This window comes from Dama dama, chromosome 28, assembly GCF_033118175.1.
Source record: "Dama dama isolate Ldn47 chromosome 28, ASM3311817v1, whole genome shotgun sequence".
Classification (NCBI taxonomy): Eukaryota; Metazoa; Chordata; class Mammalia; order Artiodactyla; family Cervidae; genus Dama; species Dama dama.
Window position 1 is genome coordinate 38,784,078 of NC_083708.1, and position 18,610 is coordinate 38,802,687.

At 44.2% G+C, this 18,610-nt stretch overlaps 1 protein-coding gene across 8 annotated transcripts; it reads left to right on the forward strand.

Annotated features, from left to right (window-relative positions):
* Positions 1–566: 566 nt before the first annotated feature.
* Positions 567–18,332, forward strand: DDO (D-aspartate oxidase). 8 transcript variants are annotated; one of them, XM_061131629.1, is made up of 6 exons: positions 628–651; positions 1,151–1,256; positions 2,658–2,833; positions 7,585–7,693; positions 9,504–9,680; positions 16,245–18,332. In XM_061131629.1, the coding sequence occupies exons 3-6, from the start codon at positions 2,662–2,664 to the stop codon at positions 16,810–16,812; spliced, it is 1,026 nt and encodes a 341-aa protein (XP_060987612.1). In that variant the 5' UTR covers positions 628–651; positions 1,151–1,256; positions 2,658–2,661; the 3' UTR covers positions 16,813–18,332. The 8 variants fall into 8 exon arrangements, with proteins under 8 accessions (XP_060987617.1, XP_060987619.1, XP_060987613.1 ...); XM_061131635.1 differs by lacking the exon at positions 1,151–1,256 and having other exon boundaries at positions 631–713; positions 16,245–16,380; positions 17,372–18,332; XM_061131636.1 differs by lacking the exon at positions 2,658–2,833 and having other exon boundaries at positions 568–651.
* The last annotated feature ends 278 nt before the right edge of the window (positions 18,333–18,610 follow it).

Sequence of the window (18,610 nt, forward strand, 5' to 3'; positions counted from 1 at the left end):
ACTGCACATGGACACTCAGCAAATATTTGAATACACGGGCAAAGAGAATCATTTGACGCTTATCCTAGATTACCTTCTGAATCATTTTTCCAGCTGCAATCAGGTCATAACTTAATGATCAACAAACATTATTCTGCCCTCACACGCCCCCCTCCCCCAACTCCCCCCTGCACCAGCTGACCCAGCAGAGCCAGGCACCAGCGGGAGAGGGCAGCCAACACTGGGCAGCAAACGGGGAAAACAGTGTCTGCTTCTGGTCAGGGCTGGCTGGAATTTGGACAGGTTCACCCCTTATTTACCATGCTTACAAATCAGCTGGGAGAAATACCAGATTTGTGGCAAGGCAGAGGGTTTGTAAACTAGAAAGAGAAGGGCTGCCAAGCGTGGACCGGCTTCCAGGGGACCGGCAGAGCTGCAGTTCCACGGGCGAGAGGAGGTCAATCGCTCATTTCTCTGGAGAATAAGTGACAGAGACACAGGCGAATGGGCCAATGGAGGTTAAGCGAAGAGGGAATGTCCTTAATAAGTTCCCCAATGGGAAGCAGTTTTGCTTTTCCTGGCCCTCAGGGCGCTAGACCAGCCACTAGCTGGGAAAACAAGTGCTGCTGCCAGAGTCTTCTGTGGGTTCCAAGGCTGCTTTTGCAGAGACAGGTACTTGAATCCTCCCTGCTTTCAGCTCAGGGGTGGTTCTGGACCTACTCCATGAGTTTCGGGTATGTCTCTGTGGGGTCAGGTGACAGTGATTCACAGGTCACTGGGCCAGAAAGTACCTACCTTGCTGGGTCATTTTTTCTTTCCTGGTAGCTGGATATTCTCAGCCACGGGTTACTTTTCCCTCTCAATTTATTTGTGCTATTTTAAGAAAGTTTCTGGGAAGGGGAGGCCATTGTGAAATAAGAAAGCTGGTAAGGGGACAGGTGTCTGCCTTCTACCTCTGGGGGACATGCACGGGGCCACGCTCCAAAAGCTTGCCCCTCGCACCCTGGTCTGCCGCTTCCCCGGGACCCTTCCCGTCTCTTCCTTCTGCCCTGGCAATCCTGTTCTTTCTCAGCTAGCCAGCCCACTGGGGAGCAATCAGATAAACGTATGGCTGAGGAAACCACATAGTGCCTAAGAAACCGAAATAACATGCACTAAACCACATTGGCAGACTCTGAAATACCTCAGTGCCGGAGACCTTCAGAGAGAGGAGCGAGCCCTGACTGCCTTGGCCCTGCTCACAGTGAAGGAGCCGTCCCGCCCCCTCCTGAGAAAAGGTGAATTTTATGTGCAGGTGGCCATGATTTGTACCGCATGACCTGATGCCCTGGCTGTTGCTGATTGGATAAGGACAGTCAATCGTGCCAAGGACAGATTTAGAGGCGCTCTCAGCCCGATAAGCTGGGCTGGGGCTAGAGCTTTGTTTAATAGGGATGATGACGACCAACTGGACTAATTGCATTTTTTCCTCTCTGGAGGTTCCACCTGAGACCTATTAGGGGAAGTTAGCAGGAGCCAGAAGTGGAAAGATAAGAAGGGAAGCATAGGGGGACTCGGGAGCTGACAGTGGACAGGGCTCAGTGGACTCCTGCTGCTGAGGTGAGGGATGGGAGGGCTTTGAGCCCTCATCAATCTTCTGGTCTCTGCCCTGGAAAGACAGTTTCAGGATGCCCAGCCCAGGCCCTGGCTGTCTGTCTCCTGCATTTCCATATAAACTCTCATAAGAAGTCTCCTTTATGAGACAACCTCAGTGCCTCCCTTATTTACCACCTGCAAGAGCTAATAAAGAACTCACGTGGCCTGGCTTAGAGATGAGTAAGTTGAGGTGAGGAGCTCATGGTTGCGCCCCAGATTATAGAATCAGAACTCAAATCTGTGAAGGAATCCAGGCTCCTTATCTGGAAAGCCTGCTCTTAGAGGGTGAGGTCTGAGGATTGGAATGTTGTGGAGAGTGGAGGGTTGGGGTGTGGGTGAGGGGAGTTGGTTTCCAGTGAAGAGTGAAGAGCAGGAGAAGAGATGCTGGGTTCAGTGGTTCAGACCTTGTGTCACATCGTTACAATTAAATAGCAGTTTGTAAACAGTAAGAGCTGAGTTCTAAACTGCCTGTGAGCCATGCCCTTTCAGTGGCTGCCCCTCAGGAGGTCTCTGGGAGCAGACGCAGCAGTCCTGCTGCTCTTGTCCACCTCGCTGACTTCACCCACCTTCCCTTGGCTGTGCCCACAGGGAAGGGGCTTTAGGAATCAGTAGAAATCTCCTCCCAAATGCAGACCTACTTGCCTGTCCTGTATGCTCAAGACAACTCCAGGCTGGTTTGGGGCTAATGTCTAAACTCCATGGAGACCTTCTTGCCCTCACTTTTAATGGGAAGAGAGCTCACAGGAGCTTTCTTTATCCCATGAGAAATGCTGGCAGGAAAGGTCAGATTTGAAGAGGCTGTGGACCTAGGGAAAGAACCCTCAGGGCCAAACTTTATTCTGGATAGAATAATTCTTCCCCCCTCGGCCCCTTTTTTGGCCATGCTACATGGCTTGCAGCATCTTAGCTCCATAACCAGGAATTGAACCCACATCCTCAGCAGGGAAAATGTGGAGTCCTAACCGCTGGACAATCAGAGAATTCCCAAGGATGGACTAATTCTTAAAACAAGGTTTTGCAGCTCATACTTTGCCTCCTCACAGGCCCATGGATACAGTACGGATTGCAGTTGTGGGGGCTGGCGTGATGGGGCTTTCTACTGCTGTGTGCATTTCCAAAATGGTCCCAGGATGCTCCATTACAGTCATTTCAGACAAATTCACTCCTGAGACCACGAGTGATGTGGCAGCTGGAATGCTTATTCCTCCTACTTATCCAGGTGAGAGAGGGATTTTTGCTCCTCTGTCAGATACGATAGATGTGAGATAGAATGGTGTTGATGTTGGTGGACTGCCGTTGACAAAGACAGCTGGATGTGCGTGTAAATGTAATGTGTGCCTTTGACATCTTGTTGGTTCATCCGTTAGGAAAGATTCAGTTATGTTGCAGGACAGAAAGAACCTCCAAATCTTAGCAGCTTAAAAAGCAAAGGTTTATTTTTCACTCATACTATATGTGGATTGGATATCAGCAAGGGTTTTGTTCAGCACCCAGGGGCCTAAGTTGATGAAGCAGCCACAGTCTTAAATGTGGTTAATGCCTGTAGCTGGGTGGATGAGAGCTCTGGGGCACCTGCCTTAGCAATTAAAGGCTCTGATCAGGAAGCAACATTCATCACTTATGATGACAGTTCATTGGCCAGTGCCAGTCACATGCTTCCACTCTTCCGAAACAAGCTAGGAAGTACAATTCTATAAGGCTCCTAGAAGGCAGAGAGACAGAAGTATTTGGTGAACAGCACTAATGGCTACCACAGTTGGTAACTCTTAATCTTTCCACAGTAATGACCATCAAGTCAGAAAATACTTGTAATGGGACTATCATTATCCTCACTTCTAAGCCAGTATAAAAAAAAATTGGTCAATGTGTATTCAGGACTAAAAATGCATTAATTTTTAAAAACATGTCCATGCATCTTTTCCATTTTGTATTCTTCATAAGAAATGGGAGGAGGAGGAAACAGAATTTAATAGGAAACAAAATCACTTTGCAACTAATGAAGTTTATGCCCACTGTCTCCATTTCCTCATTTCCATTCTCTCTTCTCCCCTTTAATTTTAGTTTTTGTTTTTGCATCAAAGTTATACAAGAACATATTCTAAGTAGTCAAATGGTTATAAATTATTACCACCACTGTCCCCCCAACTGCCCCAGCAATCTGGACTATGAATTGCCATGTCCATTTAATCCAGAGACTCGTGTCTCCAGTTCAAGGTACAATCTCTGAGTTACCTCCCTCCTGCTGTCTCTGCCTCTCTCTGGAATTGCTGTTATGCTGGGCCTCCTGGTTGGATCCTCCCATACTCTTAGCTTTTTTCTCTTCCTACTTCTCTTTCTCTTTTTATTTACTTTCTGGGAGATTTTTCTCAATTTTTTCTTTTCCCTTGCTGTTGGATTTATTATTTCTCCTATTGCCTTTTAATATTCCAAAGCTCTTTTTTAGTCTCTAAATTTCCCTGTGTTCTAACATACTGTTTATGTTGTATGGTTGCCGTCTTTTCTTTCTGAAGACACTAGTAACGGTTTCAAAAGTTTCTTCTCCCTGCACAGTTTCTGTTGTCTCCAAGTTGTGTTTTTTATTTGATGAACTCATTTTTCATGTTACAGGTTTTCCTTGGCTTTGTGGTCATCTTTACCTGTCTGTTGACATTTAGGAGCAGGGTCCTGACAGGAGTTTCTGAGCCTTGTGTAGCGTTTGTTATCTTGAGACTCATTGCATTGAGTTGGGGCAGCTGTTTGGTTGGGGAACCTGTGATGTCATTGTATTTAGTCTTTATTCTTGGGTAGGTCATGTTCCCCAGAGAAGAGGCTTTCTGTTCCCTGGCTGGGGTGGGTGAAGGCCTGGCTGGCATCATTCTAGAAGGAGGAGGAGAAGCGGTCTGGGGTCTTAGCATCCAGTTTGCATGTGTTCCCTTAACACGCTTGGTTTTACTACGGTATCCCGACCCTTGACTGTGCTTGGGGTTTCCTACCCCCAAAATCCCCCTGTTTCACCTAACAGAGAATAAACCCATCTTCTGCCAGGGTGGGAAGGGCTGTGGCCTCAGCACTGCCATCCAGGAACTTGGCTTTGTCAGCAGCAGATGCTGGTACACCTCCTAGGAGCTGCCTTGCAGGAAATGAGCACAGGAGCCTGGTGTGTGTACAGAATGCTAGTTCACTTGGATGCCTTTCTTGTGACCAGAGTCCTAGTGTCCATTTTCCAGGCATTTCCTTGCTGCGTCAGGCCCAGGTGAGTAGCGAGAAGGCTGCCCAATAATCATGGAATCATCTTCAAAGAAGGAGACTCACCTGGGAATTCATTCAGTCCTGGAGGCCCAGCTTGCCCTTTGACTGGTTGGTCAGGGCCCCTGGATCAGGGTCTTTCTAGTGCTGCCAATAGACTTTGCTTTTCTCCCTGAGCTTCTTTTGGACCAGCCCCAGTGATGTCAATACCATATGGGGCCCATCCTGTTCCATAGGGTTTTTCATAAAGATTAAATGAGTTAATACTTGTAAAGCATTTAGAACAGTGCTGGGACACAGTAAGTGCTATGTTGACATTTTCTTTTTTAAAATTAATTTATTTATTTTAATTGGAGCCTAGTTACTTTACAATATTGTGGTGGTTTTTGCCATATATTGACATGAATCAGTCATGGGGGCACATGTGTCCCCCTCATCCACAACCCACCTCCCTCTTCCCTCCCCCCACTTCCCTCCCCCTCCCCACCCCATCCCTCTGGGTTGTCCCAGAGCACCGGCTTAGAGTGCCCTGCTTCAGGCATCCAAGCTTGCACTGGTCATCTATTTTACATATGGTGATACATGTCTCAATGCTCTTCTCTCAAATCATCCCACCCTTGCCTTCTCCCACAGAGTCCAAAATTCTGTTCTTTACATCTGTGTCTCTTTTGCTGTCTTGCATATAGGGTCATCATTACCATCTTTCTAAATTCCATACATATACATTAATACACTGTATCAGTGATGTTCTTTCTGACTTACTTCACTCTGTATAATAGGCTCCAATTTCATTCGCCTCATTAGAACTGACTCAGATGTGTTCTTTTTAATAGCTGAGTAATTGTGTATATGTACCACAACTTTCTTATCCATTTGTCTGCTGATGGACATCTAGGTTGCTTCCATGTCCTAGCTATTGTGAACAGTGCTGCAAGGAACACTGGGGTACACGTGTCTCTTTCAGATCTGGTTTCCTCGGTGTGTATGCCCAGCAGTGGGATTCCTGGGTCATATGGCAGTTCTATTTCCAGTTTTTTAAGGAATCTCCATGTTGTTCTTCATAGTGGCTGTACTAGTTTGCATTCCCACCAACAGTGTAGGAGGGTTCCCTTATCTCCACACCCTCTCCAGCATTTATTGTCTGTAGACTTTTTGATGGCAGCAATTCTGTATGTCGACATTTTCTACTGTTACTACTGCTAGTCTGGCTACGGTTTTCTTTTACCAGCACTTGAACATCAATTAGGTTACCAGATTTGCTTTGCTCACCGTTGAACTGGGATTGTCTGTTTTTTGAGATGACTTTTGCAGTGTGTGAGTAGCAGTCACTATTTTGTGTCTTCAAGTTTGGAGTGGGAAAGGAGGCTACGTTTCTATATAGCCTCAGGCACTGGCTTAGATTGTTGGAGTGTAATCCATATGAGGTCTAATTCAGTTCTTTGTGGCTTATTTTTTTTATTTCCTCCTTATTTCTGAACCAGTTGATCCAGTCTGCTGTTTTGAGAATGCATTCACCTGGGCACTTGTTTAAAGACAATAGCAGAGATCCACTAGTAAAGAAATATTTCCTGGCTCCTGAACAAGTGAATTGCTTTAAAGCCTACTAAGGAAATGCCCCCATTCACTTGGAAGCAGGGTGCCTCTAGGGGCTTTTCATCTCTACTTCCAGTGAGCTCTAGGGACTTCTCTCCAAGCAAAACTGGCCCAGGATCCTCTTTGCTCTGCTGCCCCTGTCTGCTCTGTGGCTCTCCCACATTTCAGCCCCTCGGGATTACTGTTCCTCAGTCCCTACATCCTGGACTCTGACCCTGTCCTGATCCTGGACTCTCTTTCATGACCCTCTCTCAGGGGTCAGATGGCTAAATACTCCATCCATAGATTTGTCTACGCTTCTGGGTCAGGCTTGCTCTCTGTGCCTACACTGGGCACTATTCTTTTGGGGCTTGAACCCTGATCCTGATTTCCTCCTTGGCAGGCCTGGAATCCTTCTGGAAGCTGTGTCCAGGTCCAATCCCTTGTGCAGTGGCAAGGATGCCTGGGGCGTAGGGGACACTGGTCCACAGGGCTCTGACAGAGAGTGGGTTCCTGGCGTGGTCCCTGGACACCCCTGCTGATCCCAGGAATGCTGCTCCAAGCTGGTCTGTGACTCCATGGATGGAGGGGATGGAGGTAACGGCAGCCTTGGATGGGGCTATAGGGAGCTCAGTTTCACAATGCAGTCCTCCTTTCCTTGTATCAGGAGGGTGAGCAGCCTGGGTTTCCCACTCATATGCCATCTGTTCTTCGACTTGGTTGATCTGGGCCCCAAAGATCTCGTCTTGTCTCCTTCTGTGTTTTCAGCTTCCAGGAAAGAGGCCCTGGGTTATTTCTCTCATCATCTCAACTGTGTAGCCAGCTGCTTGCCTCAGCCAGATCAGCTAACTTGGCTCAGGTTGGTTATGGACATTTCTAGGGCCTCTGGAATATGCTGAGTGCCAAAGACCCCTTTGCAGGTGGCCTGTGTATTAGATTTTGCCCTCATTGGTTGATTTCCCCTCTGTTGATTAGTCATTATATGAACTGACTCTGATAGAGCATGTCAACATTCAAAACTTCAGTCATCATACACCACAATGTGGTACTTTATCTAAATGTTTCTCCCTACCCTTTTAGTTTATGCCAGTTTGTAGCAAGAAGCTTCTCTGAAGCACAGCCATTGTCATAATTTCCATTTTTGTTCTGCTTTGCTTTTCTCTACCATCACAGACACACCCATTCAGAAGCAGAAGCAGTGGTTCAAAGAGACCTTTGATCACCTGTTTGCAATAGTCAATTCTGCAGAAGCTGAAGATGCCGGTGTTATTATGGTGTCTGGGTAAGAGAGGAAATCTGAAATTATTTTAGAATTTAGAATGATCTTAACATACTTTAGAGTTTAACAGAAGATATTACTGAGTACCTGCAGTGAGCATGGGGTAAATATCTGAGACATAGAGGTAGACTCATCTGACAGGGAGTAGGCAACATGGGTCTGGATTTGGTTTTGGAGTTCAGGAGAGAGAAGAGAGCTGGAGATGTAGCCTTCTGCATGTTTGGCCTGTAGATGAAAAGAGGGAAGTGGGTGATCTAGTCCAGGAGAGTGTGCAGAATGAGACAGAAAGAAAGCCTGGCATTTAGACCTGCAGCAAACAATCTTTACATCTTTCACAGGACCTGTGTTGAATGAATCACTTAGAGATATAAATTCCAGTACCTTAATGACCACACCATTAGTAACCATGTATAGCACTCAAATGATTTTCCTTGCTATTTTAGAGCAGCTATGCTTTATAAGTTTATTCCTATTGATGTAAAGAACCCAATACTTATAAATCCAAAGATATGCCTAGCAGCTACTGGTAGCATAATTACAGGCTTCTTATTAACAGCTGATATCATTCCAGCCTCATCAGCTCCAACCATGACTTAAAGATACAGGGTATGACCCAGCAATCCCACTGCTGGGCATTCACACGGAGAAAACCAGAATTGAAAGAGACACGTATACCCCAATGTTCATTGCAACACTGTTTACAATAGCTAGGACATGGAAGCAACCTAGATGTCCATCGGCAGACAAATAGATAAGAAAGTTGTGGTACATATACACAATGGAGTATTACTCAGCTATTAAAAAGAATGCATTTGAATCAATTCTAATGAGGTGGATGAAATTGGAGCCTATTATACAGAGTGAAGTAAGTCAGAAAGAAAATCACCAGTACAGTATATTAACGCATATGTATGGAATTTAGAAAGATGGTAAGGATGACCCTACACATGAGACAGCAAAAGAGATGCAGATATAAAGAACAGACTTTTGGATTCTGTGGGAGAGGGTGAGGGTGGGATGATTTGAGAGAATAGCATTGAAACATGTATATTACCATATGTGAAATAGATGACCAGTCGAAGTTCAATGCACAAAACAGGGCACTTAAAGCCAATGCACTGGGACAACCCAGAGGTTGGTGGGGGAGGGAGGTGGGAGGGGGCTCGGGATGGGGGACACATGTACACCTGTGGATGATTCATGTCAATGTATGGCAAAAACCACCACAATATTGTAAAGCAATTAGCCTCCAATTTAAAAAAAAAGGATACAGGGCTTCTCCTGACAAATCCTGGCCTCCCTTAGCAGGGACTTAATGTGATCATCTACAACTTCACTCATAATTCACACCCCTGTCTCCTGTACTCCCCCCCATTGCTTATTCTAACTTATATATTTTGTTTGAAATTGAGGCCAACATTTAAACTTTTGATTATTTGATGATTTATTTACAGTTTATGTTTACATTTATGTTTGCATTATGCAAAACAGAAAAATCTTTCCCCCCAGATGCGTCATCATAAAGAAAGAAAGAAAATCTGGGCAAGAGCTTTTTAGAAAAAGAAAGTTAAATTCAATCTTTAAAAGACACACAGCTTTTTAAATGTCTTATTCCAATGCCTGCCCTCCCCCTACCCCGAACATTTTAAAGTTAGCTACTGAATTATATGAACCTAAGTGAATAGAAGAATAGATTTTTTTTCTCTGTACAGGCATAAGAAATGTGTTTTTAAAATGCTTTAGAGAATGTCACATGGATTTTACTAGAAATCTCATAAAACTTCAGGAAGTTTTTCCACTTAATGTGTTTGAGTTGGCAGATATTTCAGAGCATTCCTACTGAAGAAGTGCCATACTGGGCTGACGTGGTGCTAGGATTTCGAAAGATGACCAAGGATGAGCTGAAGAAATTCCCCCAACATGTGTTTGGTCATGCTTTTACGACACTCAAATGTGAAGGCCCTGCCTACCTCCCGTGGTTGCAGAAAAGGTTGGTCAACGTGCACTTTACTGCTTCCTTTGTCTGTCCTACCCACAAATACCTTCATACCTTCTCATAACACAGAGACTGAAAATTCTCTGCTGTCCCTCAGAGTTTCTGTGCACTGTTCCTTGTTGTGCATTAATGGCTAGGGCTTAGTAAACAGTCTGTGAGACACTGTGTCACAAGCAGTGAGTCACACCCAAGTTAGTAACACGTCCATTTTCTGCTTCCCTGGGCACCCTGACGCAGGGGTTGGTCCTTCTCCCCCCACCACTAAGACCCCCTCACTGGAACAGAATCTTAGTTTCCTCATCTATAAAGTGAGATGTTTGGAGAATATGCTTCCAGCTATAAAATGATAGGATTTACTCTCGTACTTTAGAGACTCTGAGGCTTATTATACATTATTTTTGAATTTTTTTCTCATTAATGAAAAAGACAATAACTCCATTATTTTATTTTGTTATCAACAAGGACTTTAAAACTGAGGGCTTATCTAAATTAAGTAATTACTTCCTTACCAAGTTCAGCCCAAATTCCAAGAACTTGTATTTTGGCTTGGTTTTCAGGACTTCCTGTTCCAGTTGGTTAGGAAACATATCAAGGGTATCATTATTTAGGACACATTGATAAATCTCTCTTGTTTCATCTGGAAATTGCAAGCATGTTGAGGGTTGTGAAACTTTGGCCCTTTTAGTGCCTGAAACTGTATATTTGGTAGATGCATAGGAATAATGCAAATCGTTATATAAAAGTCAGAAAAGTGACTTGAGGTAAGCAGTGGCAACAATGACTTAGTCCCTGATATAGGATATAGGATAATTAAATGGAATAATTAGTTCCATAATTCTTTGTTGAGCTTCTGTATATACCTAGCACTGTACTAGAAGCTAGTCAGTTCTACTGAGGGTGATGGTGTATGTGTGTGTATATGTATTGATATACATGTTAATTAACAATTACAGTAACATGTATGATGAGTGTTAAATACAAATTTATGAGAATGGATTGGGAGCACAGAGGAGGGTACCTAAGTCTGTTAGGCACATGTTGGGAACATCATGATATATTTTTGTAGCTTTGTAAGTGCTCATCTCACTTTTACCTCTTAGCAATTTATATGGGACTTTCTTTTTTTTTTTAAGTTCCAGTTTCATAAAAGCTACACTTTTGTGCCTTGTTTGCTGGCCCATAAACCTCTGTTTATATGTGAAATTTAAACCACTGTATATCAGCTGATAAATGAAGATATGAGCCATCATGTGATGGAGTTACCCATTAGCCAACATTCCAGTTTTCAGAGCATCACCATCTTTTCTGAGTGGCAAGGTTATATAGTGTTGCACTTTTGTCTTTATAAGAATGCCTAGAAAAAGAACATTGGAAGTGCCAATGCTATTGATACCTAGTTAAGGTATCATTTATCTTAATAAAATAAGGGAAATTATTAGGCAAGCCAGAAGTTACAGAGCTTTACTGTCAATATATGCATATTTATTTTGGGCCACCCTCAACTGGTTGCACATGAGAACGTATATTACCCGAACAATTTGTTCTGCCTGCTTCTAAAGTATCACCTTCTGACCCCTTATTTCCATTATAGCCTTATTTTCAGGCCTAAGCGTGGGATCTGAAGGCCTGGGGAAAATCCTGATGCCCTCTCGTTAGTTGGAAGCCTGCTGTCAGCATTTTGCTTTACTTAAAATAAAAGTGGTACTTTGTGCCAGAGGGAGCCACCTCCTGACTGCAACACCCTCAGGCCTGGTGACCAGCCAGCCGGGGTTCGTGCCTTGGAGCACGCTGCTTCCTGTCTGGTTTTATGTGACAGAGTCAAGGAGAAGAGGCCCGAGGGGCTGCTCTTGCCCCAGAGAGTCCTGGGGAAGCCTTTTAAGGTCTATGTGTTTGATACGCACCTCGACCATGACAGTGGGTGGGAACATGAGTGCCTCAGGCAGACAGTACAAACTGCAGGGAAACCACGAGGAGACCCTTGTCCTAGCCGCCCACCCCCCCACACTTTGACCCCCTTAGGCCTGTAATACCTCAGGTTTCCTCAAACCCCCCCACCCCAGTGAGGGGGCATGCAGGGGCCTCCTGTCTCTATGATTAGCTGTCCCCCCTTCCCTCAGGCCCTGGCATCTGACCGGAAGGCCAGTGTAGAGGACGAGGAGGGTCATACCTGAGGAAGACTTTGTAGGGCTGGGACTCCTCTAAGCCCAAGGCAAGCCTCTCAGATCAAGGACCTCAGGCCAAGAGGGAGGCTGGGCCGTGTTGTGGTGAGGGCGTGGGATCCTGGGGCTCGCTCTGGGGGCTGCCACCCGCTCTCCACCATGGGGATGACCCAGCTGGGGAGCCACACAATCCCTGCTTGTTCCTCACACCAGGGTCTGTTCTGTCGCCTCCTACACCCCTGCCACACAATGCCAGTGTTCAGCCTAAAGCATTCTGACTCAAAAATGGGCATTTCACTCAGCAAGCCACACAACGGTGCCTTCAATCTAAGCTCTAGCCTTCTGAAACAATATTAATTTCTAGGAAGAAAAAATTGTTCTTAACCACAGAATAGATCTTTAGTGTTTTTCAAAGAACAGAAGAAATTGTCTCCTCAAAAACAAAAGAAGTATACCCAGTAATACCCAGAACAAACAAACGAACAAAACCCCCTGAAGGTTAATCAGTCATGCAGATCATGTTTTATATCGTTGGCCAGTGGAGTCATATTCTGCTGCTTTGTACTTGCCCTTCCAGGAAATGAATCATAGAGGCAGTACGTCAACTGAACCTGTCTCTTCTCCAGGCATCCTACCTAAATAAATCATCCCAGCTGGAGCAGGATGGTCCTGTCTTGGGCGGCATTCAGAAAGTGGGTGCCCCACTTCAGTGCTGGGGGCCCTGTAATTCTGGTGCATTGCCTTCTTTCCAGGGGGCCGTGTCTTAATTCCGTGGCCCGGCGCTGAGCACAGCATTAACTACACTGAGCTTCTTCCTTCTCTCTCCTCTATGGCATCTTCTCTCTCACTTTCCAGTCCTGCGTCTCCTACAGCTTCTGCTCTCCTGCCTGGCCTGACCGACAGCAGAGCCCACACCACTCCCTCGGCAGATGGACAGAAATGTGGATTGTGTGTCAGGCAGGAGACAGGTCGTCTCTGCCTTACAAATGTCCAACTTGCAAAGGTCCCTTCCTGTGCACACTGGACACCTGCTTCCCCATATCCCACATACCCTGTGCCCGCTAGCGCACAGGCTTCCTTTTCCAGGGCCCTAGAGAATTCCTGCTTCTCCCAGCATTGGCCGCTGGCCCCTAACCAGACAAGCCATGGGCAAAAATTGGCCTCAGATACAGGTCTAATGGGAGAACGTTTCACCCCTTCCCCCCTCCACCACCAGGCTTTCTCCCTGGTTATGCAAAGATGAGGTGGGAGGGCACCCGCCAGGAAAGTGGGAAATGACGGTGTTTATTTTTTCTGATGATGGCAACAAGGTTAATAGGGAAGAGGTGTGCTGCAATGGCCTTGGGGGCTTCCAGTCACTGCCCTAAGACAGCTGCAGGAGGAAAACCCCCCCTGCTGGACTGGCTAAGGGTGCACGGCTGCTCCCCTCCAGACCACTCTGCCCACAGAAGCCTCGTCTCCTCCCCAAAGAGACCAGAAGCTGCTCTGTGCCTGAACAGGGCTTAGGTCAATTAAAACAGACAAGTTTGTGGCAGGCACAAGGCAGAGACTGGTCTTCTGAGAAGTAGGAGATAGAATTTATTTCCCACTTATTGCAGTTTATTTTATTAGAATATGCATTGCAACAGGATGAGTGAGCAATAGGGATGGTCATTGGATAAGGTTAAAACTTTCAGGTTAAAATTAGACTATATATGGAGGAGAGAGTTATATGCTATGTATTTAATTGCTTTGTAAACCTAAAATTCATTTAAAAAATTCTGTGATATTTTAAATATATTTATAATATATTAAATACATTATAAAATATTTATATTCTTGGCACCAGAATATATATAATATATATCATATGTATAATGTATATTATATATGTTATAAATATATTAACAGCTACATTGCATCTCTAAGAATAAACAGTGGTTTTTCCCTCTGAATCTACATGCATAGCATTATTTGCCAACTGAGATTTTTCCATTAGTTTTTTTCTCCTTGTCTTCATATAAATGAACTGAAAATAGTTAATTTTCTGATTGCTGTTATAAAGTATCCTGCTTCAGGCTTGAAGCAAGGATGCCAATGTGGTACCATTCTCAATGTTAGGATTCTTCAAAGAACCAGAATCAATAGATTATGTATATATAAAGAGATTTATCATAAGGAATTGGTTCACACAGTTATGGAGGCTAACAAGTCCTAAGATCTACAGGGTGAGTTGGCAAGCTGGAGACCCAGGAGAGCCAATGTCGTATGGTTCCATTCTGAAGGCTGGCAAACACTGGACCCAGGAAAAGCCAATGTTTCAACGTGAGTCTGAAGACAGGAAAAAGCTGACATTCCAGCCTGAATGCAGTCCCGCAGAAGGAAGGTCAGCCTTTTTGTTCTGTTCAAGCCTTCCACCGGTTGGTTGAAACCCATGTGAAGGAGGGCAATCTACTCTACTCGGCCTACCAATGTAAATGTTAATTGTATCTAAAATATAGTCATAGAAACACCCAAAAGAATGTTTGGCTAACTATCTGGGTACCTCCATGGTGCAGGCAAGCCAAACCATAGAATTAATCGTCATATACCTAAACCAGGATTTCATACTGTCTTCAGTATCACCCAACATTCGTGTCAAGTTCACTAGGTATTGGGTGCTGAGCTGGGTCATAGGTGTAGTGAGAAGCATAAGACATTGTCTTCCTCTTGAGAAATTTTTAGTTTATTGGTGTGGGTCTCCTAGAATTTGTCGTGTTTATATCTTGTGAAGCATGTGCATGCTCAGTTGCTCAGTCGTGTCTGACTCTTTGTGACCCCATGCATTGTAGCCCACTTGATTCTTCTGCCCATGGGATTCTCTAGGCAAGAATACCGGAGCCAATTGCCATTTCCTTCTCCAGGGGATCTTCCCAAACCAGGGGTCAAACCCGAGTCTCTTGTGTTTCCTGCATCAGCAGGCAAAGCTGATTTTTTACCAGTTAAGCCACCAGGGAAAGCCCCTGTGAAGCACTGTCATGCCCATTATTTCATCTGAACTTCACAACCATCTCTGAAGCAGGCAAGGGAGGTGTCACACCTGTAACACAGATAAAGAAACGGAGGGTCAAAGAAGTGAGATGAGTTGGCCGAGATCTCAAAGCTAAGCTAATGTGAGGCAACTGGGACCTAAATCCCTTGGTCTGATTCTACATCACCTCTCATGTGGAACTTCATTCTGCCAAGCACTTACACTTCTGTCCCCCAGCTCCTTCGTCAATCTTAAGGAAGGGCACTTTGCCTCTAAGCAGTACCTTGCACACAGGCATTCAGCCTGCATCTGTTGTACAGAGCTGCTGACAGTCTTCCTCTCATATTACATCTTCTATATTCTACAAGTGACTTATGAATAAGATTGTTATTGTTAGATAGGCACCTAGTTTCAGTTTTGCAAGATGAAAAAAGTTCTGAAGTTGGATGATGGTGGTGGTTGCACAACAACGTGAATGTATTAAACTTTACACCATTGAATTGTACACTTTAAAATGGTCAAAATGGTGAATTTTGTGTTACGTATATTTTACTACTATTAAAAAAGATCATGGAACCTACATAAACTATTTCTTTTCATTATTGACGACTTGGTCTGAAAAATCATTACCAACCACAGCTGTTACTTAATCCATCAGCTGCAAATATCTTGTGTTCCTCTCATGCTGGCACCCCTGTGGGAGATGTAAGTGGGGGACGGTGTATGTGAGCCTGATCATCTTGTTAGGGAGATGAGGGTATCACAAAGGAACATGCAAGAGTTAACAATATGAGACAAAAATGTTGGAGGCAGTAAATCTAAGAGCTAAATAAGTGCCATAAACCAAAAGTGCTTGGGTTTTTAAAAAAATACATCAGGTTAACCTAATATTTATTTAGCATCTAGAATAATATTGGGCTTCCCAGATGGTGCAGTGGTAAGAACCTGCCTGCCAATGCAAGAAACGAGTTGGATCCCTGGGTCAGGAAGATCCCCTAGAGTAGGAAACGGCAACCCACTTCTGTATTCCTGCCTGGAAAACTCCTTGGATAGAGGAGCCTGGTGGGCTCCATGAGTCCCTGGGGTCTCAGAGTAGAACATGAGTGAGTGCACACGAGCATGAGAATGATATAGGAACTCCATTAAACATAAAAAGGATGAAGCATCTAGTTTGCTTTGAGTTTCTGAAATAGGTTTTTATTTAGGTTCAACTTTAGGAATCTCTGGTTTGCAAGGATATGAGGCACTCAGATAGAATTTGACCTGCTCGGGCCCTGGAAGCGCTGGAAGTATTTGCTCATTGGACGGTCATCTCCGTTTTGTTTCTGAATTCCTGTCTGTCACTTCTGTTGAAGTTCTGTTGAGCAGGACGCTGGTAAGGCTCGCCTCATGGTCTCTTGTTCTCCTTAGGGTAAAAGGAAGCGGGGGCCTGATACTCACCCGACGAATGGAAGACCTGTGGGAACTTCACCCGTCCTTCGACATCGTGGTCAACTGTTCAGGACTTGGAAGCAGGCAGCTTGCAGGAGACGCAGAGATTTTCCCGGTGAGGGGCCAAGTACTCAAAGTGCAGGCTCCCTGGGTGAAGCACTTTATCCGAGATAGCAGTGGGCTGACATATATTTACCCCGGTGTATCCAATGTAACCCTGGGTGGCACTAGGCAAAAAGGAGACTGGAATTTGTCCCCAGATGCAGAAATTAGCAAAGAGATTCTTTCCCGATGCTGTGCCCTCGAGCCCTCTCTCCGTGGAGCCTATGACCTAAGAGAGAAAGTGGGTTTGAGGCCCTCTAGGCCAGGCGTACGGCTGGAGAAAGAGCTATTAGTCCAGGGCGGCAGGAGGCTACCTGTGGTCCATCACTATGGCCATGGAAGTGGGGGCATCGCCATGCACTGGGGCACTGCTCTGGAGGCCACCAGGCTGGTGAACGAGTGTGTCCAAGTTCTTAGGACTCCTGCTCCCAAATCAAAGCTGTAGGTGACCCGAAATGATAGCAAACGGCCCCAGGATCTATTAATCAAAATGTAACTTAAGTACCAGAAGAGATTCAAGTAACTGTTCTGTTGAATGAAAGTTTAATTGGACTTGATTTTGTTTTCAAAATTAGCATTGATGCAATAGGTATCAGTAGACTTAAACCTACTACTGATCTAACTTAGCACTAGTTAGTACTAGCCCTAATGACATAATGCCCTAATGACATAGGGCATTAAGCTCTATTTTTGTTAAAAAAAAAAAATACTTGCTAGAAAGATTTCTTTTAGGTCTCAGGTCCAAGGATCTATGCTAATTCACATGGATGCAAGAATTTTGATATATTATTTTGGCTTATAAATCCACAGGAGGAGATAATGTATGGAAAACACTTAACTCACTGTCATTTGCAGAGCTGCCTGTGATGCTCATAGGTTGTAGTCAAGTGAACACTATAATCCTTTAAAATTACATGGCAATATACAATTCAGGCTCATTCCATTTAGTGGAAGACAAAGGATGATTCCTGCTAGTATTAATGGCAACCTCTACTTCCCCTCAGCTGGCAGATGGTAGAAGATAGAGATGATGTGTTGCTTACAGGTGTGGCATCAACTCAATTGCTGTCTGGGGTCAGCCACCTAAGGGGCGTACTTTCCATTACCACAAATGATTGAGAGGTGGCTCGTTGGCTGGTTGACTTTGCCTAAGCATTTTTGAAGATTGAATTTCATGTGCGGCCAAAGAGCTAATTTGCTAATTAAGATGGAACAATCACTCTGAATGAAATATAACCAAGGAGTTTTCTGCAAGTTGTTAAAAAGTACTGGGAAGGAGTGGGAGTATGTCTCATGACACAATGATTTTGGAATTACTGAATTAATAAATCTAGTCTGGATTCTTGGCTTGGTCTTTAATCTGTTCACGTGTGTTGTGAATACTCATGAGGGTTTTTGGCTGAGTGAATGAAAAAGGAGATGCTATTCATTAAGATAAGGAAGCTTAGGAAAAATATATGAAAATTTTTTTTAGTGAGAATAGTACGTTTTATTTGTTTTTTAACATTGGAGAATCTCTAAGTTTGACTATATCTAATTTAAATATAGGGCCTAAATAGTTGTAATAAGATGTAATGTGTATGGTGTTTATGCTATAGTTATTGTCAAAAAGGTGTATGAAAAGTGTATACATGAGGATCAAAAAAATATATGTAATTCTAATTTTAATTTTGGGAGTATATTTCTCATGTTTAGTAACAATAAGTTCTATTTTAGACATCTTGGGGGGAGTGTGGGGTTGGCAAACAGAATGGGAAAGAGCCTCCGGCACAGCTCCATTCTTGTTGTTTTGCTCATTGAACTTTTGTATGTGATTTTGTGTGTGGGGAAAAAAAAAAAAACACGTGTGCTGGAAGAGACAAAGATGGAGACAGAGAGCATGCACGCCGTGCTCTTGATCACCCTTGCAGTAATGAAATTCCCAAGTTAAATCAAAAGTGGATTCTTTTCTATGCATTTCCATCAGGGGGCGTTGTTGTATCAAGTTCAGATAATACTGCTACATTTGAAAATGTAGAAATGGTTAGAAATAAAAATTGGATATGGAGGTGTGTGGAGTATGTGGGTGATTCTTCTGAGGTTTTAGAGTTTATATGCCCAAACTTCAATTTTTTAAAAATTTTGTTTAGAGTATTTGAGAAATGTACAAGCTCAGATAGACTGAAAATACACACATAGACACACACCCATCCATACACACATGCACTCACTACACATGATCTGTGAGAAATAATATGTTATGA

Coding starts and splice junctions, on each gene's coding strand:
- DDO (XM_061131628.1), top strand. Junction 7,694..9,503: donor GGTGTTATTATGGTGTCTGG/GTAAGAGAGGAA, acceptor AATGTGTTTGAG/TTGGCAGATATTTCAGAGCA. Junction 9,681..16,244: donor CTCCCGTGGTTGCAGAAAAG/GTTGGTCAACGT, acceptor TGTTCTCCTTAG/GGTAAAAGGAAGCGGGGGCC.